Source organism: Xiphophorus couchianus, chromosome 13 (assembly GCF_001444195.1).
Source record: "Xiphophorus couchianus chromosome 13, X_couchianus-1.0, whole genome shotgun sequence".
NCBI classification, from domain to species: Eukaryota; Metazoa; Chordata; class Actinopteri; order Cyprinodontiformes; family Poeciliidae; genus Xiphophorus; species Xiphophorus couchianus.
In genome coordinates, this window is record NC_040240.1 from 19805126 (window position 1) to 19825234 (window position 20109).

The window sequence follows — 20109 nt, forward strand, 5'->3', positions numbered from 1 at the left end:
TAACATTAGCCTTGTACCTAAATAAGCATTTTACATAATTTAATATTTATTAGCAATATTTACCATACTGAATGGACTAAATCAATGTAAGACATCACACATGCTACTGATATCATTCAGTATGCTAATATTGGTGTATAAATTAAAATTATCCAAAATGCCAAGGTTAGCTTAAATGCTGTCGTTAGCATGTGTGGCACCAGCATGTTAATTTACAGTGACTTAATGATAAACATAGTTAATACATATGAAATTATGTAAAATGCCTTGTATTTTAGATACAAGGCTAATGTTAGCATGAGGGCATGGGGTTGCCACCCCTGCCCTAAAATATGGAATCGTATTTGGCTGTTAAATGTTGAACAAAAATACGGATTTGTTTCGCATTTTTATAAATGTTCGACGCACACACGCCGATATCAACACTAAATAAAACAATAATGGCCAAAATAAAACACAGGAAATATTAAGCTCAGTTAAATTGTAGTGGCGGGACGTAAATAGGACCCCCAGAACAGACGCTGCTGTCACGGTTGCCTAGAGACGGACACTACGCAGCGGCAAAGAGCTGCTATGAACCCGCGTCTTTTGGAAATGTCCACCTGATACTCCGCCATGTCCGTAGTACGGAGCCCTCTAGGGGACATGGGGAATTTTTTTTCTTTTGCGTTCCCTCGCAAAACTTTTGCGTTACCTCGCAATACTTTTGCGTTACCTCGCAAAACTTTTGCGTTCCCTCGCAAAACTTTTGCGTTACCTCGCAATACTTTTGCGTTCCCTCGCAAAACTTTTGCGTTCCCTCGCAAAACCTTTTGCGTTACCTCGCAATACTGTACTGGTCAGTTATGCAGCATAATTGAATACTGCCAGCCTTTCTTACGGTGGGCGCCGTACTTTATGCTTTAATATAAGGTTATGTGAGGTTTTTCCATGAATTTTAGTATCTTTTTGTGAAATATCTGAAGTTTTATATCTTTCTTTAGGATAGAAAGGCACCACAAACCTACGATATAAACAGAAACCTTCCGTAAGTAGGAAAGAAATAAAAATACATTATAATTTGGACTATTTCTGAGTTATTATCGCGGGTAATAAATCATCTGACAGTTTTGATTGTGTCTCTGTTGTGTTCGTAGTCTGAATGGTTTAAAGAGCTGCTTTCAGTGCCGCTCCATCTTAGCCTTAACAGACATAAACATGCAGTAATAAATCGATTTTCAATCAGTGTTTTGCACCAAACAGTTAATAATAATAAACAAGTTTTCACTGAGGCTCTGTAAGAGCCATATGAATGAAATAAGTAATTATTGATATGACAGGAGCAGCGGCTTTGACACTTGTGTGGTGGGTGTGTCGATGTGGGCGTGACGTCACCAGGTATGAATGGGAAGGATACTGGCTTTGTGTGTATTAGGAAGCGGTGAGCGGGGCGGTCAGTCCTTGCAAAGTTTGGAACCTGATCATCAAAATGGAATAAATCGATAATTGTGACAGAACAAAGAAAAGGTTTGGAGTTGATTGATAAACGGACAGATGAGATTCCCCGAGTTAACCCAGTGCGGCCCTTTACCATCATTAGTTTGTCGTGTTTTTAATAATAAAAACTTGTTAACAGTAAAAACTGTTTGGTGCAAAACACTGATTGAAAATCGATTTATTACTGCATGTTTATGTCTGTTAAGGCGAAGATGGAGCGGCACTGAAAGCAGCTCTTTAAACCATTCAGACTATGAACACAACAGAGACACAATCAAAACTGTCAGATGATTTATTACCCGCGATAATAACTCAGAAATAGTCCAAATTATAATGTATTTTTATTTCTTTCCTACTTACGGAAGGTTTCTGTTTATATCGTAGGTTTGTGGTGCCTTTCTATCCTAAAGAAAGAAATAAAACTTCAGATATTTCACAAAAAGATTCTAACATTCATGGAAAAACCTCACATAACCTTATATTAAAGCATAAAGTACGGCGCCCACCGTAAGAAAGGCTTGCAGTATTCAATTATGCTGCATAACTGACCAGTACAGTATTGCGAGGTAACGCAAAAGTATTGCGAGGTAACGCAAAAGAAAAAAAATTCCCCATGTCCCCTAGAGGGCTCCGTACCTTAGAAGCAAAACCTCTTGCAGGAATAAAAAACTGTGTCCATCGTGGCGCAGTGCTGTATGACATCAGAATGGATCAGGAAACACTGCGGACCCATCAGAACCTAAAGAACCCCACATTCGCGTCGCTTGAGGTCAAAATGGTATCGAACATTTTACGATTGATCAAGTTTCCTATTGTGCTTTTAATAGACTATTATTATGGTTTGATTATTTGCTTAGGATGTTGAGTTTGGATGATACGTTTTTTCAATATAAGTCAAATTACTATAAGTGGCAATTTAAATAATAAAATATACAATACAGATTAACTGTAAATCTATAAATATTGTGAAGAGGAACCCGTTTATTTAAAAAGTTTACTTGAGCTTTCTGTTTAGGAAATACCTAAAATGGTATTATGTGGTCAATATTATTTCAGTTATTTTATTGTTATTATTAATTAATATTATTGTTAATTAATAATTAAGGCGTTTAAATATCTGGCATTTAAACGCCTCCACTGGGCCTTTAAAAGTGATCCAGTTGGGATGTAGCTCGTGATTTTTTTAAAATTTGAGAACTACTTTTACTAGACGATGTGTTTGTCAAAATTCACATTTTGAACATTTTTATACTTCCTTTTGAGTTTCTATAGCTTCTAAACACAGCCCACGTGCTTAAGACACAAAAACAAAAAACACAATCGACTTTTTTTGGCAACAAGTAAATGTTTGGTGTCTGGCAAAGAAGCCGTTTCTAAAACCTTCCCGAATGTCAAATTCAACATGCAAGGAGCCGTTACCTAGCAACCCCAGTCCAGTCCCGTCACCTAGCAACCCAAGCAGAATTCCAACACTTTTAGTGAACTGGTTTTCCTGCTATTCAGTGGCTGCTAGAAAAGACAAGTGTTTTGTTGTTGACTTACCATCCAGAAACCACTTGCTGCATTCTTGTAGGTTGTGCTATTTCTGCTTTTCGCCATTTTCTAATTACGAATCTGTTCGCAGCTATTGAGTTGGGGGGCGTGGCCAGCAGCAGCTTCTTTGGATTTAAAGTGACAGGAGGCCCTAAATCAGCTCACTCTGAAAGGAGCTAAAAATAGACTAAAACCTGAATTATCTAGAAATTATTTTGTGTAAAAGAATTTAATGAACGTTTTTTGTAATGTTAATAAACATATTCTAACCTGTTAAAAGATTAGAAAAACAATGTTAAGGAGAAAATACTTTCCCACAACAATGTAGCTTCCTGGAAAGAAGCTAATTTTGATCCAGAGAGGAAAATTAATCCATTTAATCCGGGGTTGGGTCAAGGAGGCATCATTTGACTCCAGAGATGTGCATGAACAGATAAATGGTTTCGTCCTCTACAAACATCAGCCGTTCATCATTTGCTCATTTATTATTTTTCACATCCTGTAAAATCAGCACTGTGTCTGAACAAGTTAAGGCTTTGTAAAAACATATGGCTGCAAATAAAACTGAGGCAGAGGACTTCTGCTGTTTTCTGACTCGGCTTTGGAAAGCTTAAAGATTTAGTTCCAAATATCCTTAAAAACGCGACTCTGTAAAAGATTCACTGTCCATAAAAAAATACTTCTGCTGATCTGCATCCATCTCATCGTGTTTCTGCCAAAAGCCAGAAAAGATCAGAAGCTCTGGACAGAAAAAAAAAGAAAAATCAAAACCACATTTGAGATTGTTTTTGTACACAACAGTAAATACAGTAAAAGGTTGCCGTGACAATGACTGATGCTGCCGTTGTGCTTTTGAGCAACCCCCGCTTTGCTTTCCAATCAAAACTCCCAAGTAACAGACGAATGAGACCCTGAAACCATCATTTGTGTTTATGAAGAATTCACCTGACATGAAGGAACAGATGCTTTTACTGCAGCGAGACAAACAGGAAGTAGCTGCTAAAAACAGCAGGAAATCACGAGTCCACGCCCCTCCAGGGAAAAACTACAGGGGTCCCTCTCATCAATGTCTAAAAATCGGTCAGTTTGGATCAAGAGTTTGTGGTTTTTCCTCCCAGCGCGATCAAAATCCAGCAGCTCGCTCCTCATCTCCCTGGCAACGGCATCAATTTCATCAGGAGGAAGTCGACCCACGACCTGGATTTGAAGTCCCAAACCCGGAGCCTCCTTCTCCCTCCGTAGGGAATGGGGAGGGGAGCGCTGAGCGACTGGTCGGATGGCGGTGTTTGTTGGCGTCTGATTGGTCAGAAGGTTCATCAGTCGCTGTCGGAGCCAACCGCTGACGAGCCTTTCCGCTTCCTCTTCGGCGCTTTGGGCTTTGAGTCTTCCTCCTCCTGCAGCAAACAGACAAACAGAAACAAGTTCATGATGTGTAAATTACTTCCTCTAGCATCTTTGAGAAAATACATTTATATAAAGACGACAAAAAATTGATTGTTCATTTTATGCAGTTTAAGAAGAAAATATGGTGACCTATTTTACTCTTTGCTTCACTGGAGCGATCAGAAACAGACAGGAAGTTATTTTTACGTACTGAAGCGCTGCTGGAGGCGCTCTCCTCCTCGTTGTTGGTGGGCGGAGCTACGCCCTTCCTGGAGCGTGGCGACGAGGCCGGCGCTTTCCTCCTGGACTTCAGAGGCTTCGCCTGAGAATCCTCGTACTCCTCCGCGAGGGCGAACAGGTCGCTGAACCTGCAGAGGTAGAGTGCCGGTCAAAAAAACCGTGACGTTGTGATGAATGCGTGTTTTTAGCATGTTCACCTCATCTTGTGAGCTTCGTCGCAGCTGGCCTGAACGTGCTGCAGAGCCTGAAGGATGGGAGTCTGAGTGAAGACTGAAAGAAAGAGGAGATGCGTCATCGACCTGAGCAGGATCAACTGCTGTCTGAGTGTCTGAGTGCGTGTCTGTGCTCACAGTTATTCTTCATGTTGCTTAGACTCAGCCTCAGATTGTCCAGGTGCTCCAGGATCTGTTCCAGGGTCAGCTGAGCCAGTTTGCTGCTCGAACTACGAAGACTGAAGACACACAAGAGGAAACTGATTCACTGCCCCTGTGCCCCAGTTTGAGCTCCCTTGGTTTAAGGGATATGTGTAGTTGTCCCCACCTCTGCCTCTTGCGCGGCTGGTTGTTGTTCTTGATCAGCTGAGCCTTGATATGTTCCCCCAGCGTGTCGTCGTACTTGGACGCCCAGTGGCGCAGGATGCTGGTGGTGAACTGGTCCTCTGGGTGACAGGGCCGACTCAGAACCATCTTCACCATTTCCTCACTTGGCCTGATTGCAGGATAAAGATGGAGACGTTAGCCCAAGCGACGGATCACAACGTGAAAACACGCTTCATCTGGTCATACTTTTCTCTGCGGAGCTGCAGCAGCAGACAGGACAAGGCCTCCGGATGCTCTGGGAACAAAAACACAGAGAGTTTTAAAAACACAACATGAACCAATAATAGTTAGCAATACGTCAATCAACACATCAACCAATACATCAACCAATCAATTTATCCATGCATCCATCCAAGCAACCAACCAACAAACCATCCATTTATCCATCCAACCAATCATCCATGCATCCAACCAATGAACCAACCGACCAACCAACCATCCATCCAACCATTCATCCAATGAACCAACCAGCCAACCATCCATCCAACCATTCATCCATTGAACCAACCATTTATCCAATGAACCAACCAGCCAACCATTCATCCATTCATGAATTAATAATCCATTATTATTATTTTAGTTCTTAGACATTCTATTGCCCAGTGAAAGTTGCCACCTTTGTATTTGAGGTGCTGTAGGATGGGGATGATGGTTTCCAGTGGGATGCTGTGGGCCAGGAAGAGCTGCCAGGTGCTGTACTGTTCAAACGTTTCCCACTCCAGTGACTGAACTGAGGACCAGAAACAAACAGAACACATTGGAGTCCACACAGCCACGGGAAGCAAAACCACACTCTGGATCTCGGTTCCTTACTGAGGATGTTCAGAACCGAGTCTTTCCGGAACATGACCAGGTTCCCCATCATCACGTGACACATCAGCTCCTGTAGCTGAACACAGACACATCCAGGTGAGCGCCACGAAAACTTTGATTAACACACAAACGTGTGGCCCTTAGATGAGCACATAAATAAAGACTTCAGGAAAACAATTATGTGCTTAAATATTATTCTATCAATCTAATCAAAACAGTTTTAATCGGTTTACTGCCAAATTACATCAATCCAATGTTTTTCCCAATGTAGAAATTTCTACAAAGAACAGGCGCACATTTTTCACATTAATGCAGTTTCAAGTCTTTTATTCACAATTAATCATAAAATGAATTTCCTGCTGTTTTTCCTCATTTCTCTCTTTCTACCAGAAACTGGATAAAAAAGGTTTTCAGCCTCAACAAGCCCTTTTTGGAAGGACAATTTTGTTTACAGAGACTTTAATTAATTTTATTTGATGTTTCTGTTTTGTTTATTTTTTGGGGATATTTTAAATGTCTTCCAGTTCCAGTGTTTAAAGTTTATTGATCTTTGAGAATGTGTTCTTGGATTATTTTACTTTAAAATGGTCTCAAAACAATATTACTGTTTATCGCAGTAACTTCTCTGACAATTTGTCATCCAGCAAAATTTATTATAAGTTCATTGAAAATTGAACGCCAGGATTAAGTGATGCTAACTCCAACCTGCAGGTGGCAGTATTTCTTACTCATTTCCTACTGACTTCAAGTTATAGTCAATGATTATGTCGAGTAACTAAAAGTTAAGATTTACTGTCATCCATGAGTGCAAATATTTCTAAATTAGTTCCATAAAATCTGTAATTTTGATAGCAAGAAAAAAAAAGGAAATTGTGAAAACTGTCATAAAGTCCTGGTGGAAAGATGCTCAATATTATTTAATTTTAAGAAGTGCTTATCGACACGTTCTGTTAATATTTTAACAGTTTTTATGGTTATATGTTCCGGCCCTTTAAGAACATTCATGGTGTCTGACGCCGCTGGAGTTACCTGCATGGAGTCGATGACGGCTACGATCATGTTGAGCAGCTCGCCGCTCCGCAGCGTCTCATCTGGAAACTAAACACACACTTTCAATCGTAATGTGTTCAGCAACATGTGGGGGAGGAGGGCTCAACACAGCCTCTCTAAAACCTCTTTGAGGGAAAGGGTCAGAGGTCAGGATGTGTTTACCTCGGAGTAGATGGACGGCGTGAGGTAGCAGAGCAGCCGGACGTCGTCCTCCTGACACGCCTTCATGTCCATCATGAGACACGTGTGCAGGTCGCCGAGCGCCGTCGCCTGGGCAAACGACTCGTACAGCATCATCTTCCCGTTCGCCGCTTTGCTGTCAACACAAACACACAGATGATCACATGAATCAAATACGTTAATGTGTGGGACATCGCCTATTAGATGCTAACGCTAGCAATGCTCCTGCAGGCGCCATTATTACGCAGCGTTGATTCATGTCCACAATGCAGGATGAGTTAGAATCTGTCACAAAAATGTTCATAGCGACAATATTTCTTATCCGATTTCTATAAAATATCTTGAAGTGAAGCTGAGAAATTTGCTGATGTTTTGATATGCGACATATAATCTGCCTGGATATAAATCAATAAACAGTTTTGTTTCTGTCCGTTCTGACAAGAATCAAGACAGATTTAATTTGACATGGCTACTTTAGGAGACGTAGTTTCTTAAAATTTAACAAACTTTGTCTCCTACACTTTATGAACTATTTAATTCTATTTAACAATAGTTATGAATATTACCACATTCTATGAACAAAAAAGGGAATTAGTCCAGTTTGTTGTTTATTGAACTTTTTGAACGCCACAACAAAAGGAAAAGAAAGACAAAAAACAACCATAAAGCAAGCTTACTAATTTCATTGTACGCTTTGTGAGACTAATTTAGCTCCATACTAATAAACTGGTGTGGTTTTTTGACAGGCTTTACAGAAGCGCATCGGTTGTTTTGATGTCCATCATGGGAGATGGTGTTGCGTTCTGAATACGTGCAAAGGGTCAATAATAATAATAATAATAATAAAAATAATAATAACAATAAAAACATGATTGACATCAACATGTCGGCCCCTGAAGGCCGTTTTCTCACCTGGCCTTCAGGTAGTACAGCAGGTGGTATCCGATCTTCGGCTGCTTCTGGTAAAGCTCAGCCAACATGTCCAGCAGCACCGAGAAGCCGCTGTTGTCTTCCTGCATGGTGACCAGGTTCCTGAAGATCAGGCAGACGGGTTTGGACACGGACTCCTCCAGAGACCTGCAGAGAGCGGCAGAGACGTCAAACGGACCGGCGCAGAGCGGAGGAACGTCGGTTCGGGTCAGGGAGGATGGACTCACTCCTCGGTGATCTCCTCGGGAAGAACCTCCCCTCTGAAGTGATCTTTGAAGAGCTCGGCCAGACAGGAAGCCAGAGCCGACATCTGCTCCGTGTCGAAGTCGTCCTGGAAAACAAGGAGAACTCATTCTGGAGCAGAAACGATCAACCGGATCAAAGTATGCAACTTTTATAAAAATTATGTTTTTTTTACATATTTGTTAAAACTGTCACCATGTTGTGACAATATAACAAGGGACAGATAATCTGTGAAAAGATCCTCCTGCACCTCCAACCAGAAACCACCAATCACAGCCAGGAGGAGGGTTTTAGCGCTGACAATCAACCTCGTGAACGCAATGCTAAACGTGACAATGGCAGAGAAACAACTTATCGTTACAGGAAAACTGTTAATCCATGGCCATGCTAACTAGCTTTAGCATTCACAAAAGGCTATGCTAGCTGCAGCGTAAGCGGAGAGGTAGGGGGGAACGAGAGGTGATGAGCAGCCCTAAGACCCGCCTCCTGTCTCTGATTGGTTGTTTCTAGTTGGCACTGGAAGAAAGAATGATCTCTATTTTTTCACAGATTATCTGTTTTATGCTGTCATGTAGAAATTTCAACAAATATGTAAAAAAAATATTGTTTTAGAAAAGTTACATACTGCAGCTTCAATTACATTATGGCCTATAAGAAAACAAATATCTTTTTATAACAAATTGAAATGCATGTTAGTTGTTTCTAAGTATTTTAATGATTAAAAAGCAGAAGCAAAGCTAAGCTTGCGCTAACTGTAACATGACCTAAACAGACAGGAAGCTGCAGCGCCCATTACAGTCTCTCTTTCACTGTGAAAATCCGACTAAAGACTCCAGAAAAAAACAGATTTGTTTGATCAAATTAATTAATTTCTATTTTTTTTCTGCTTCGTGTCAAAGTGAACTGACCTCCATGATTAGATCCACGACCTCCTGCATGACCTCGCACTGAGTCTCGGTGTCACTGAGAGGAGGACAAATGTCAGAAACCCGATCGCTATGGAGACAGTTGTACTTCCAGACCAAACCTGAAGGGGGCAGCGTTGAGCTCTCACCTGGTCTTCTGAATCTGTTGCACCTTCTCCTTCATGGTGTCGTCTAATTGGTCTAGCCAGGGCGTGATGTCAGCTGGCTCCTCTATCACCGCTTCTTTGATTGGATGGAACCGGAACTCCCTCTTCTTTCCTGCACAGTGATTGGTCAACGGTTAGAGTGATGTCACGTCCCATCAGGAACATCTGCAGCCCTAAAACAACCCATTATGGAGTGCTAAAGAGGAACAAATTATTTTATTTTACTTATGTATACATTTATTTCACTTTTGTTATTTTACATTGTAGAATGAAAACTTTAACACCAATTTGCCAATGTTTATGGTTATTTTACATTAGTTATATAAAACTATTGCTCTGTGTTTGTGCTGAAGAGCTTACAATATAACATTATTTGTTCAAATTAAAGTACATTTTTGGAAATAAAAAATAAAAATCCTGGATTAATCTGGGTTTTAACTGGTTTAAAGGAAATGGTTCCAGACTGGATGCTGAACTTAAACTGGTTGTTTAAATCAAACCAGTCTGAGCCGTTTATAACAAATGTTTTGTCACACGGTTCAAAATCTTCAAACTTAGTTGATGTATCCGCCCCCCTCGGGGGAGGGACATAGGAAATCAGTCCAGGGGCCACAAATGGCCCCCGCCTCCTACTTTGAGCACCCTTGGGTTGTAGTGAATTTTCTCCGTTTTTCTACCTTTGTTGTTGACTTCCTCCTCGTCATCGCTGAAAGCTGCCTCCGTGTGGTCGTAGCAGCCCTCTTCCTTGTCCAGGACGTGGTTGTCCATCTCCATGGAAACCGCCTCCTCCATCTTCACTGCAGGGCACAGAAACATTTCAGCTGAAGGTGTTTCCTTTGGTTTCCTGTTGAGTTTTACCGTGAAGTGGCTTTCAGTGTGTGCATGCGCTACCTTCGGTGGGAGGAGACGGCGGGCTGCAGAACTCGGGGAACCGCTCCCTGAGCATTGAGCGAAGCTCTCGGTCCAGTTTTGGGTTATCGAACAGAGGAGCAAGGTGACTGAGAGACAAATCAGATCAGTTAGTGGGAGGACAACATGTAGATAGTTTAACAAACATAAAACGGTGAGTGAGACGCAGCTCTTACGCCAGCACCCTCTTCTCCATGATGAAGTTGAGTGAATTGAAGACGCCTTGCCGGACCTGAGACTCCAAGGGAGGGAAGAAGTGAGGGATGATCTGAGGGGTCAGTGAGGAGGAGGTGTGTTACTCATTGGAAACGATTTTGTGTGTATTTGTGTGTAGCTTAGTATCCAGGTTGTGTGTTACCCGGCACATAAAGTCCAGCAGCGTGGCTGTGATGGCAGGATGAGGCTTCATGGAGTGATGCATCACCAGGATGGCTGGTTCTGGAACCAAATAGATGCAAAATTAGACAACCAGACATCTTTGAAAAGCAGAAGTGGAGCCTCCTGCACAACCAACAAGAATGCAGCAAGCGGTTTCTGGGTGGTAAGTCAACAACAAAACACTTGTCTTTTCCAGCAGCCATTGTACAGCCCGTCATGATAACAAATTTCGCTGGATGATAAATTGTCCCAGAAGTTACTGCAATAAACTATAATATTGTTTTTTTGAGACTATTTTCAAGTAATATAATGCTAATGGTATGACACATTCACAGAGCTCAATAAACTTTACATTCAAATTAACATTTAACGCTGAAACTGGAAGACATTTTAAATATTCACAACAAAACAATAAATAAAATTAATTATGAAGTCTCTGTAAACAAATCTGTCCTTAAAAAAAAGTCAGCTGAAAGATCAAACAACCAAACTGAACACTTTTATCATCCAGTTTTACCAATAACTGGCGGAAAGAGAGAAAAAAGAAAAACAATGAATCATCAAATGGACATTATTGAGCTCATTTAAATTTTTCATGCAATTAATTGACTTATTGCGACAAGCCTACGTATACAGCAGTAAAAGCAACTGACCAAACTTTCTGGAGCTCTGCCTGGGTTGCTAGGTAACGGACAGAACTCTGCTGGAGTTGCTAGGTAACAGCCCAGCGCCCGTTGAATGTGACTCAACAATCAGGAGGTTTTTCAGAGACCAAAAGATATTATATTATTGCCAAAAAACGACCTGGAGGTTTTTTTTATAACTCTTCAGCTGAACCCAAATAGACATATGGAAACATGCAAATACAAATTTTGCATAATAGGATTTTGTATGTCTATAAGGAAACTGAAAGCTGGTATTGATCAGGGGATCTCTGACTGGCGAAATATAAAACAGACGTCTCTTTAAGACATTTATAAAGCAGATTTTAAGTTTGGCATAAATTAATGGGTCAAAACATAAAACGATTGTTGAAACCTGCTTTAATTATTGATGTGTGAAGATCCAGAACTATTTGCATACTTATGGTTATACTGCTTTCCATAGTAACTGCTGGGTGTTTCATTGTTACCTATATTCATGATGCTGTCTTTCTCTGGGTTGAAGAACAGCCAGTCGTAAAACAAGGCCAGCTTGGCGTTGGAGGCCGCCACGTTCGACTGCAGGAAAAGTTCACAAGTTAGCTTGTTTAAAAAACACCACTTCCCCCCTGGGAGCCTGGGGTCGCGACCTCTTACCGTGCAGGTGGTGAGCAGCCAGCCAATGATAGCCCAGCGCGGCAGGATGTCGGAGCTCAGCACCTCGTTGGAGGGATGGACGACGCCGCAGATGTACCGGATCAGGTCGCAGCGCAGCGACTGGCTCTCCGCTGTGGACAGGTACTGCCTCTGGAACCAGTCCTGGTACCGCTTCTGCTGCCCGAATCGCACCTGGGCGCAGGTGAGGACACAAATTCAACCACATGACCAGAGCCTTACAGAAATCCGCACATCCCTTCAACTACTCCATATTCTGAGTGAAAATCTCAGACTTATGAGACAAACCAACACAAAATACAGCAAAACTGGGAAGTTGAAGGAAATGATACATAGTTTTATAATTACTTTGAAAATTCAAATCTGAAAAGCATGATGTACAAGGAAGGAGATGTAAATTTACCTCTGGGTTCAATAAAGTATTTTTAAATTTGAATGAATAGTTTGAAGTTCAGAATAAATTAGGACAAAACTACAACTTTCAAATCAAAATCTACTCATAAAAACACAACACAAAGTTATAATCTTTTCCAAGCTTTCTGCTTTACTTCTGTTGTCATGGTAACTAAGACCATGACAACAGATTTAAAAGTAAGTTTGGTGTAATTTTGTTGTGGAAATGTTATACAATTGTTAGGCCTGTCGCAATAATCAATAAACCAATTAATCACATCATAAATTAAAACAAACTCAAGAATTTCCATTTGTATGATTTATTGTTTTTCTCTTTCAAACAAAAACTGGATGACAAAAGTCTTCAGTTTTTTTTTGTTTACGGCGACTTTATAATTAATTTTATGTGTTATTTCTGATGTTTTGTTTGGATATTTAAAATGTCTTCCTGTTCCAGTGTTAAATATTTGTTAGAATTTAAAGTTTATTGATCTTTGAGAATGTGTTCTTTCATTATTCTACCACTATAATACTTGAAAATTGAATCAAAACAACAATGTTATCGTTCATCATAATAACTTTTGGATCAATTTTTCGTCCAGAAAACTTCGTTAAAGTGACAGGCCTAGCAATTGTTTCATAAAAACTGACCTGCATCTGTTTATATCCAAATTTGAAATCAACAGTTATTTAGTCACTAAGAGCCACACACCACAGGTTTAATCAGAATTGTATTTGAAATGTAATCAATTACAAATTTATGGATGGAACTTGACTTAATGCTTTGTTTTGATTATTGATTCTATATTGCATTGTGTTTCTGTGTTTGTAATGATGTAAAGCACTTTGAAATGTCTTGCTGCTGAAATGTGCTATACAAATAAAATTTGATTGATTGATTGATTGAATCACCGTCATTCAGTTCACTAAGGCTTGTGTTTGAAACTCAGAGGGTGTGAGAGGAAGAGGATCATGTTTTTACCCTGGAGGTCATGAACAGCAGCTTGGTCTCCATGTCTGGAGTCAGTCGACAGGCGAGGAATTTCCGAGACGTTCGAGCCGTCAGCAGCTGGAGGATCCCTGCAGGAACGACATCACAGACATGTCATTAAACCAACGATAATAAAACAAAACGACAGCGTAACACTACACTGACATTTAGAACTGGGCGATACAGCTTAAAAATAAAATCTCTGATCTTTTACTTTTGTCTTATGAATTTATTATTGTATTTCTATGACTTTAATTTTGTGACAACATGACTTTATTTTCACAAAAAATATATATATTTTGGCTAGACTCTTATATTTTGTTGTAAAGTTGATCTGAATTCAATTCAAAGTCCAAATAAACAGAAGCTGTAAAATAAGCTTTAAAACAAGATGGCTGCCCTCTGTGTGCTGACATCACTCTGAACTAAGGAAACCGAAGCATTGGTGAGAAAAAATCCAGATATTTCCAAAAATTAAATATAAAAAATTATTATTTGATGAAAAATCCACCTTTCAGCCCTAGTGGCCAGATTCCAGGTAGTGAAGATGAGCTCACCTGTAAACTGAGGACTGAGAGCCTGAGGGTTGTGCAACAAGTCCCGCCACAGCAGCTCCATTTCCGGGATCCGAGCGACATTCTGCAGCAGACGAACCAGATCTCTGCCGATGATGAGGCACTCCATGAACTACCAACACAGAGAGAGAGAGTTATCGACGTGAGAACGAGAACTGAAACAGGAGATCTTCCTTTCCCACCTTTTCCCGCAGCATGCTGATACAGAAGTCCACTTCTTTCTGGCGCAGAGGCAGCAGGTTCGGCGTGCCGTGATCCACAATCAGACGGAGGTAGGTGTACACCGACATCGCTATTAACATCCCGCTCTTCAACACCCACTCCCTTCAGAGAACAAAAACATTTAGAGACTTAATTGTGAAAATTCACCAAACTTTAAACATTATCATTCCTTGAACAGGTTAGGACAGATCTACAGGCTTTATGAAACATCTTCATCATATTTTTTGCACCAAATTATTCTTAGATAAAATTTTAGTCAGGTCAGTTCTGCCTATTTTGAGCTCCTATAGGTTGTTTTTGGGTCTCTGTTACTTTAAATCCAAATAAAATGCTGCGACTCAACGTTTAGATTCGCACACTGTAAAAATGGCTGCAAACACATGTGCAATTGTACAACCGTACATCTTTGAAAGGCAGAAGTGGAGCCTGGTGTACAACCAACAAGAACGCAGCAAGTCATTTCTGGATGGCAAGTCAACAACAAAACACTTATCTCTTCCAGCAGCCATTGTACAGCGCATACAGCTGACAAAATGTGCTGGAGCTCTGGTTGGGTTGCTAGGTAACAGTGCAGAGCCTTTAAAATGTGACTCAACGTTTGGAAGATTTTTGAAATGGCTCGTTTCGCATTGCCAAAAAACAGCTGGGTGTTTTCTTTAAGCGTCTAGGTTGTTTTTAGAAGAAGTTGACCCCAAACAGAAGTTCAAAAACACGTGAAATGTGAGTTTTTCATAATAGGTCCCCTTTATAGAACGGATGTGAGTGAGGCTTACTTTTGATCGAGCAGGATGTCCAGGACGCTCTCAGCCAACCAGATGTTCTTAGCGGAAATGTCTCCGCCTGCAGAAGCAAATAGCAACATCAGGACAAACAGAGCGCCTGGTTTCTGAAATAAAAGACGAAGTCTGCGAGAATCTAACCTGCTATCTGCTTCAGAAGAGTCATGATGACGCCGTCCGCTCCAATTACTCCACTCTTCACCAGTTCCCTGACCAGCCACACCAGCTGCACACAAACCAACCATTAACACTCTGAGCACTCAGATCTAAACAAACTCATCCATGTGTTTATCTTTAGTTGCAGTGATTACACCAACAGCATCTTTACAGGTCTGCCTAAAATAATCCTCCAGTTGCAGCTGATCCAGAACGCTGCTGCTGGTGTTCTGACTAAAACCAGGGAGTTAGAGCACATCACCCAGTTCTACAGTCCCTACACTGGCTCCTTGTAGAATAGACTTTAAAATACTTTTAGTTTATAAATCACTGAATGGCTCAGCAACACAATAATATCAGCTGTTGTCATAGCAACCCACCAGACGTCTAAGGTCTTCTGGTTCTGCTCCGAAGAACCAAAACCAGAACCAAATATGGAGAAGCAACATTCAGCTTCTATGCACCACAAATCTGGAACAAATTTCCAGAAAACTGTAAAACAGCTGAAACACTGAGTTCCTTTAAATCTAGACTGAAAACCCTCCTGTTTAGAGTTACTTTGAACCATGATAAATTAACCATTAATAATCAATTTGATGTGTAATGATGGCAAAATGTAATGTTTACTGGTTTTTATGATGTAAAGCACTTTGAAATGCCTTCTTGCTATACAAATAAACTTGACTGATTGGTTGATTTGTCTTATTTCCTTCACATCAATGATGGGTTCTACCTGCGTTCTGGGATTGTCCTGCAGTTTGAGGAACTTCTCCATCAGGATCTGGTTGATTTTTACCAGCACTATGTTCATCCCGTCTCTGTTGACCAGCGTCAGATCTCTGTAGCACTGTTCCAACACACCAGATCAGAAGGTTGTTATGATTCAGTTGCAGTGATGCTGAAGGAGACATGGAGAGGCGACTCACCCTCTGGGCCTGGCTCGGCTCTGTGAGGACCAGGGTGAACAGACCCAGACAGACCTCCTCATGCTGCTGCTGGCCTTTACACACCTGCACAAAGGATACACAGACGTTTGCTCCATGATTTCACACAAAAACATTTAGAAAAATCCAACCTTTACTTTGACGACCCACAATAAGAAATCTTTTAGAGATGCTCTATCGTACTTCGTTAACTTTGTTGTAACAATGAGCGTTTCTTACGTTGGCAGTGAGTGCATCGTTGGCTTCCCGTTCTGACAGCCCATTGGTCAGTGCCTGGACGATCACAACACACCGTTCCAATCTCTGGAACACATAAAATAAACATGAACCATCAGACGCACCAACACTGACATTATTCCTTTATTAAACTTCTGCCAGAATAATTAAAACTAAGTTTGCTGTTTCAGAATGTAATAAAGTATCGTACCATTCTGTTCTGAGCAGCATCAGAGAAAAACAAACAATCTAAATAAACTGGTAATAAATGACAGCTCCAGTATCAAGATACAACATTTTAAAACAGCAACACATCTGTTGCTGCCCCCTTCATGTCAGCTGGCTGAAAGACAAGCAGACCGTTCAAAAATATTTCTAGTGGCAAAATGTGGAAACTGAAGTAGCCATACTTGTTGCTTAATTTAACATATTTAAGTATTCACGTGAAACATTTAATAAACAATCTTTGATTAGTCTTTAAGGAGGTGCAATTAAAACAGTCCTAATATTACCATTTAAACCCATAACAGAAAATACTTCATCTTGAAACAAAAAGAGCTAATTCAACTTGTTCCAATGTAAACACTATCATTAAACTCTAATAATATTACAGTTACTTTTTATATGGAATTTGAACCTTTCCTTAGGGCAGTGGTTCTCAAATGGGGGTACGTGTACCCCTGGGGGTACGTGGAGGTACTGCAGGGGGTACGTGAAGCTTTTCAAAATATCTTTAAAAAATCAGTAGGCTCCTCATAATAAGTCTTGGGAAAAATTATTTTGTAAAAAGTTCGATAAAATATAAATGTGTGTTCATGCACTGAATTTTATATTCAGTATTTAGTTTCAATATCCTTTAAAATAAAACGGTTTGACTGGTTTTATACCTTCCTGGTGGTCACCGTCTTCTGTTTTCTTTTTTGTTTAACCATGCAATGTTTGCAATATGGATGTATTTGTCAGGTTCACTGATATAAGTTGTTTGGCTTTAATAAATCAGACAGTGATTTTACAGCACTGTACCTCTTTTTAATTCCAAAAATGTTTTGCCCGTGTCAGGGGGTACTTGACTAAAAATATATTTTTAAGGGGGTACATCACTGAAAAAAGTTTGAGAACCACTGCCTTAGGGTAAGAAGAATCTGCTCAGGTGTAAATTAGTTAACCTTTTGGTATTTAAAGACATTAACCAACAGAATATAAGGGTGATTTCAAAAATCCAGCTAGAAGTTAAATCTAAGTGGATTAAAACTTCAGCAATAAGCCCTGACCATGTACCTAAAAGCAATGAAAAAGAATAAATGATTTTTATCTTTGCAATAATTTTAGGAATCCTTGAAACTGCAATAGCAAAACAGAAAAGTAAATTTTTGGGTGCCAGTTGAAATATATGCCTACTTTCTTCTTTTTTCTCTTTATCCTTTGTAAACTTTAGCATTGTGTTGCTATGAGAATCTGTCCAACTGGCTAAATATTGCATTGGCATGTACACCGCAAGTTCATAACGCTTCGAACATATTGACCAACAAGTATTGCACTCCAAGCTGTTCTTTGCGATATAAATACTGCAATGTTCTACACACTAAGCATTTAAAACTATCCGCAATGCGTAAATATAGGCATCACAATCAAAACAATAAATGAATGTTAAAGATGTAACAATAATAACTCAACATTTACTTAGCAGCAGCATGAATGTTTGTTGCTTTTGTATTTTAAATAACACCAGCTAAGTCATATTATACATTTCAGTTTAAAATCTTTACGTTAATACCATAATATTACAGTATTTTTAGTCAAGGTAAACATGGTGGCCTTACAAATAGTGCAATCAGTGCAACTTCAGCTTCTCGTCTTCAGGTTAAAGACGAAAAGTGAAAGTAAACGCACTTTTCTTTGGTTGCTTTTGTGATCCAACCGTGGATGATTCCACAAGTAGTTATAATTTAATAAAAATAAACAGGGTCTCAACAGTTCTGACATGTGAAACAGGGCGCATGCGCAACTGTCACATAGGTCTCATCCATATGTTTACCTAGCATTAGCATGCTAGGCTATATTTCATGAACTTGGAGATTGTAAATAAAAGCAGCAGCGTTTCTAAGAGCCCAAACACTGAAAACAAACACTATAACTTTATCCCACTCAGCTCCATGTCTTCAACAAGGTGTTCACACACCACACACAGGTCTATTCCTCTTAACTACCGCTGCTAATCTTCTGCTAGCTACGCTAACTAGCCTGTTAGCAGCAGCACTTGATAAAATGGTTCCATGTCTTTGTACCTTTGGCTTTTTTGCACAAATTTAATTTAATTGGGTCTATTATATCCCCGTTCTGCCTCGGTTCATCCAAAAAAAAAAAAAAAAAAAATTAGGTATCCAAGCTAACCAGTCCTGGTCTCCCTACCTCCTCTAACTCGTCTTTAGCATCCAGCTGGGTGGACACCAGGAGCCGGCCCTGTGGCTTCGCCTTTGCCGGTGCAGGCTCCATCTGCTCCCGCCGCGCCTCGCCGGGGCCCCGCGGAGCTGTGCTGGGTTGGGACTACCGTTTCAGTGGTGTTGTGGGTGTCTGTATCGATGTAACGGAGAGTCACGGGGGCTGTGGCCCGGGTCAGAGCCTCGCCGTGAATCACTTCGGTCAGTTGATATGTGTTTTTAAAACTTATTTGGAGGCAGCTTGGATACCAGTCTGTCTCCGTAACACCGTCCGACCACAGTAACATAACGGACATCCGCACAGACTGAGCTGGGGACGGTGCGTGAACAACGGAGCCCTATGACCAATCAGGTTGCACGTTGGTCTGAGCGACGTCAGTAACAACCAATAGAAAGCGAAAGAATCGAGGGCCAATCCCTGAATAATTATACAGGCATCCACCTGCATGGAAACAACTTTATCTTATTTACAAGTAACGTATAAATGCAAAAATTGTGAGAACACATGATTTCCCTGTTAAGCATGCAAGGAAAGGCTTTTAAATTATTGCATATTTTATTGTAATAGCATAATCTCACACTGGAAAATTAAAACAACTACCCTCCAAAAATGTGCTCAAGTAAGAGTAGCACTACAGTTAAACAAACTCGATATGCTTATACTGATGATACTTTCATAACTCCGTAAAGTTACTGTACTTGTGCACTGTACCAAGCACATAATTGTTTATTAAACTCATTAAATTGTTTTCTTTTTTGGTAATATGTCTATTTAAACACCTTCAAAGAGTGGTTGCGGTTTGTCATATAGATCATCAGTCTATCACAGGGCTACACAGACATACCTCATAAACTACAATAATATTTAATAAATTACAATATGTGTTAATTTCTGATAAGGCTCGTTTGTCACATTAAGATATTATTAAACATACTTTTCATTTAGTTCACATTCCTGCATTAAAAATATTTTTACTTGTCTGGTGTAATATTCTAATCTTAAATGTCTTTTATTCTTACCTACAAGTGGAAAATCATAAAAAAATAATAGAAATAGAGTTTGTGTGTTTTTAATTGTTCATATGCGAACCTGGAGAAAACCCAATTTATGCCTTGTGTGAATTTTCAACCTCTGAAATTTCCCTGTTTTTTCTAGAAAATTTCAGAGATTTTTAGCGGAAATGTACTTTTAAAAAAAATCTAGATTATCCCTACTATGCTGAAATATTAGCTTCACCTTGTAAAACTCATTTAGCAGCGCCACAACCTGCAG

At 40.1% G+C, this 20109-nt stretch overlaps 1 protein-coding gene across 1 annotated transcript; it reads right to left on the bottom strand.

Annotated features, from left to right (window-relative positions):
• Window positions 1-3470: 3470 nt before the first annotated feature.
• ints3 (integrator complex subunit 3) lies at window positions 3471-18891 on the bottom strand. Its single transcript, XM_028035826.1, has 29 exons — window positions 18808-18891; window positions 16402-16485; window positions 16165-16248; window positions 15972-16085; window positions 15224-15308; window positions 15077-15143; window positions 14264-14405; window positions 14064-14193; window positions 13498-13595; window positions 12105-12296; window positions 11939-12026; window positions 10787-10866; window positions 10605-10696; window positions 10411-10517; window positions 10197-10316; window positions 9502-9631; window positions 9356-9410; window positions 8432-8535; window positions 8187-8351; window positions 7257-7410; window positions 7074-7142; window positions 6045-6120; window positions 5848-5961; window positions 5418-5466; window positions 5173-5340; window positions 4983-5083; window positions 4830-4902; window positions 4604-4760; window positions 3471-4403 (listed from the first exon to the last, which is right to left on the bottom strand). Exons 1-29 carry the CDS (start codon window positions 18889-18891, stop codon window positions 4326-4328), a joined length of 3060 nt encoding a protein of 1019 aa, XP_027891627.1. The 3' UTR covers window positions 3471-4325.
• Between the last annotated feature and the right edge of the window lie 1218 nt (window positions 18892-20109).

Coding starts and splice junctions, on each gene's coding strand:
- ints3 (XM_028035826.1), bottom strand. CDS start 18,891: ATGGAGCCTGCACCGGCAAAGGCGAAGCCACAGGGCCGGCTCCTGGTG. Junction 15,144..15,223: donor TCTTCTGAAGCAGATAGCAG/GTTAGATTCTCG, acceptor TTGCTTCTGCAG/GCGGAGACATTTCCGCTAAG. Junction 14,406..15,076: donor GACATCCTGCTCGATCAAAA/GTAAGCCTCACT, acceptor TGTTCTCTGAAG/GGAGTGGGTGTTGAAGAGCG.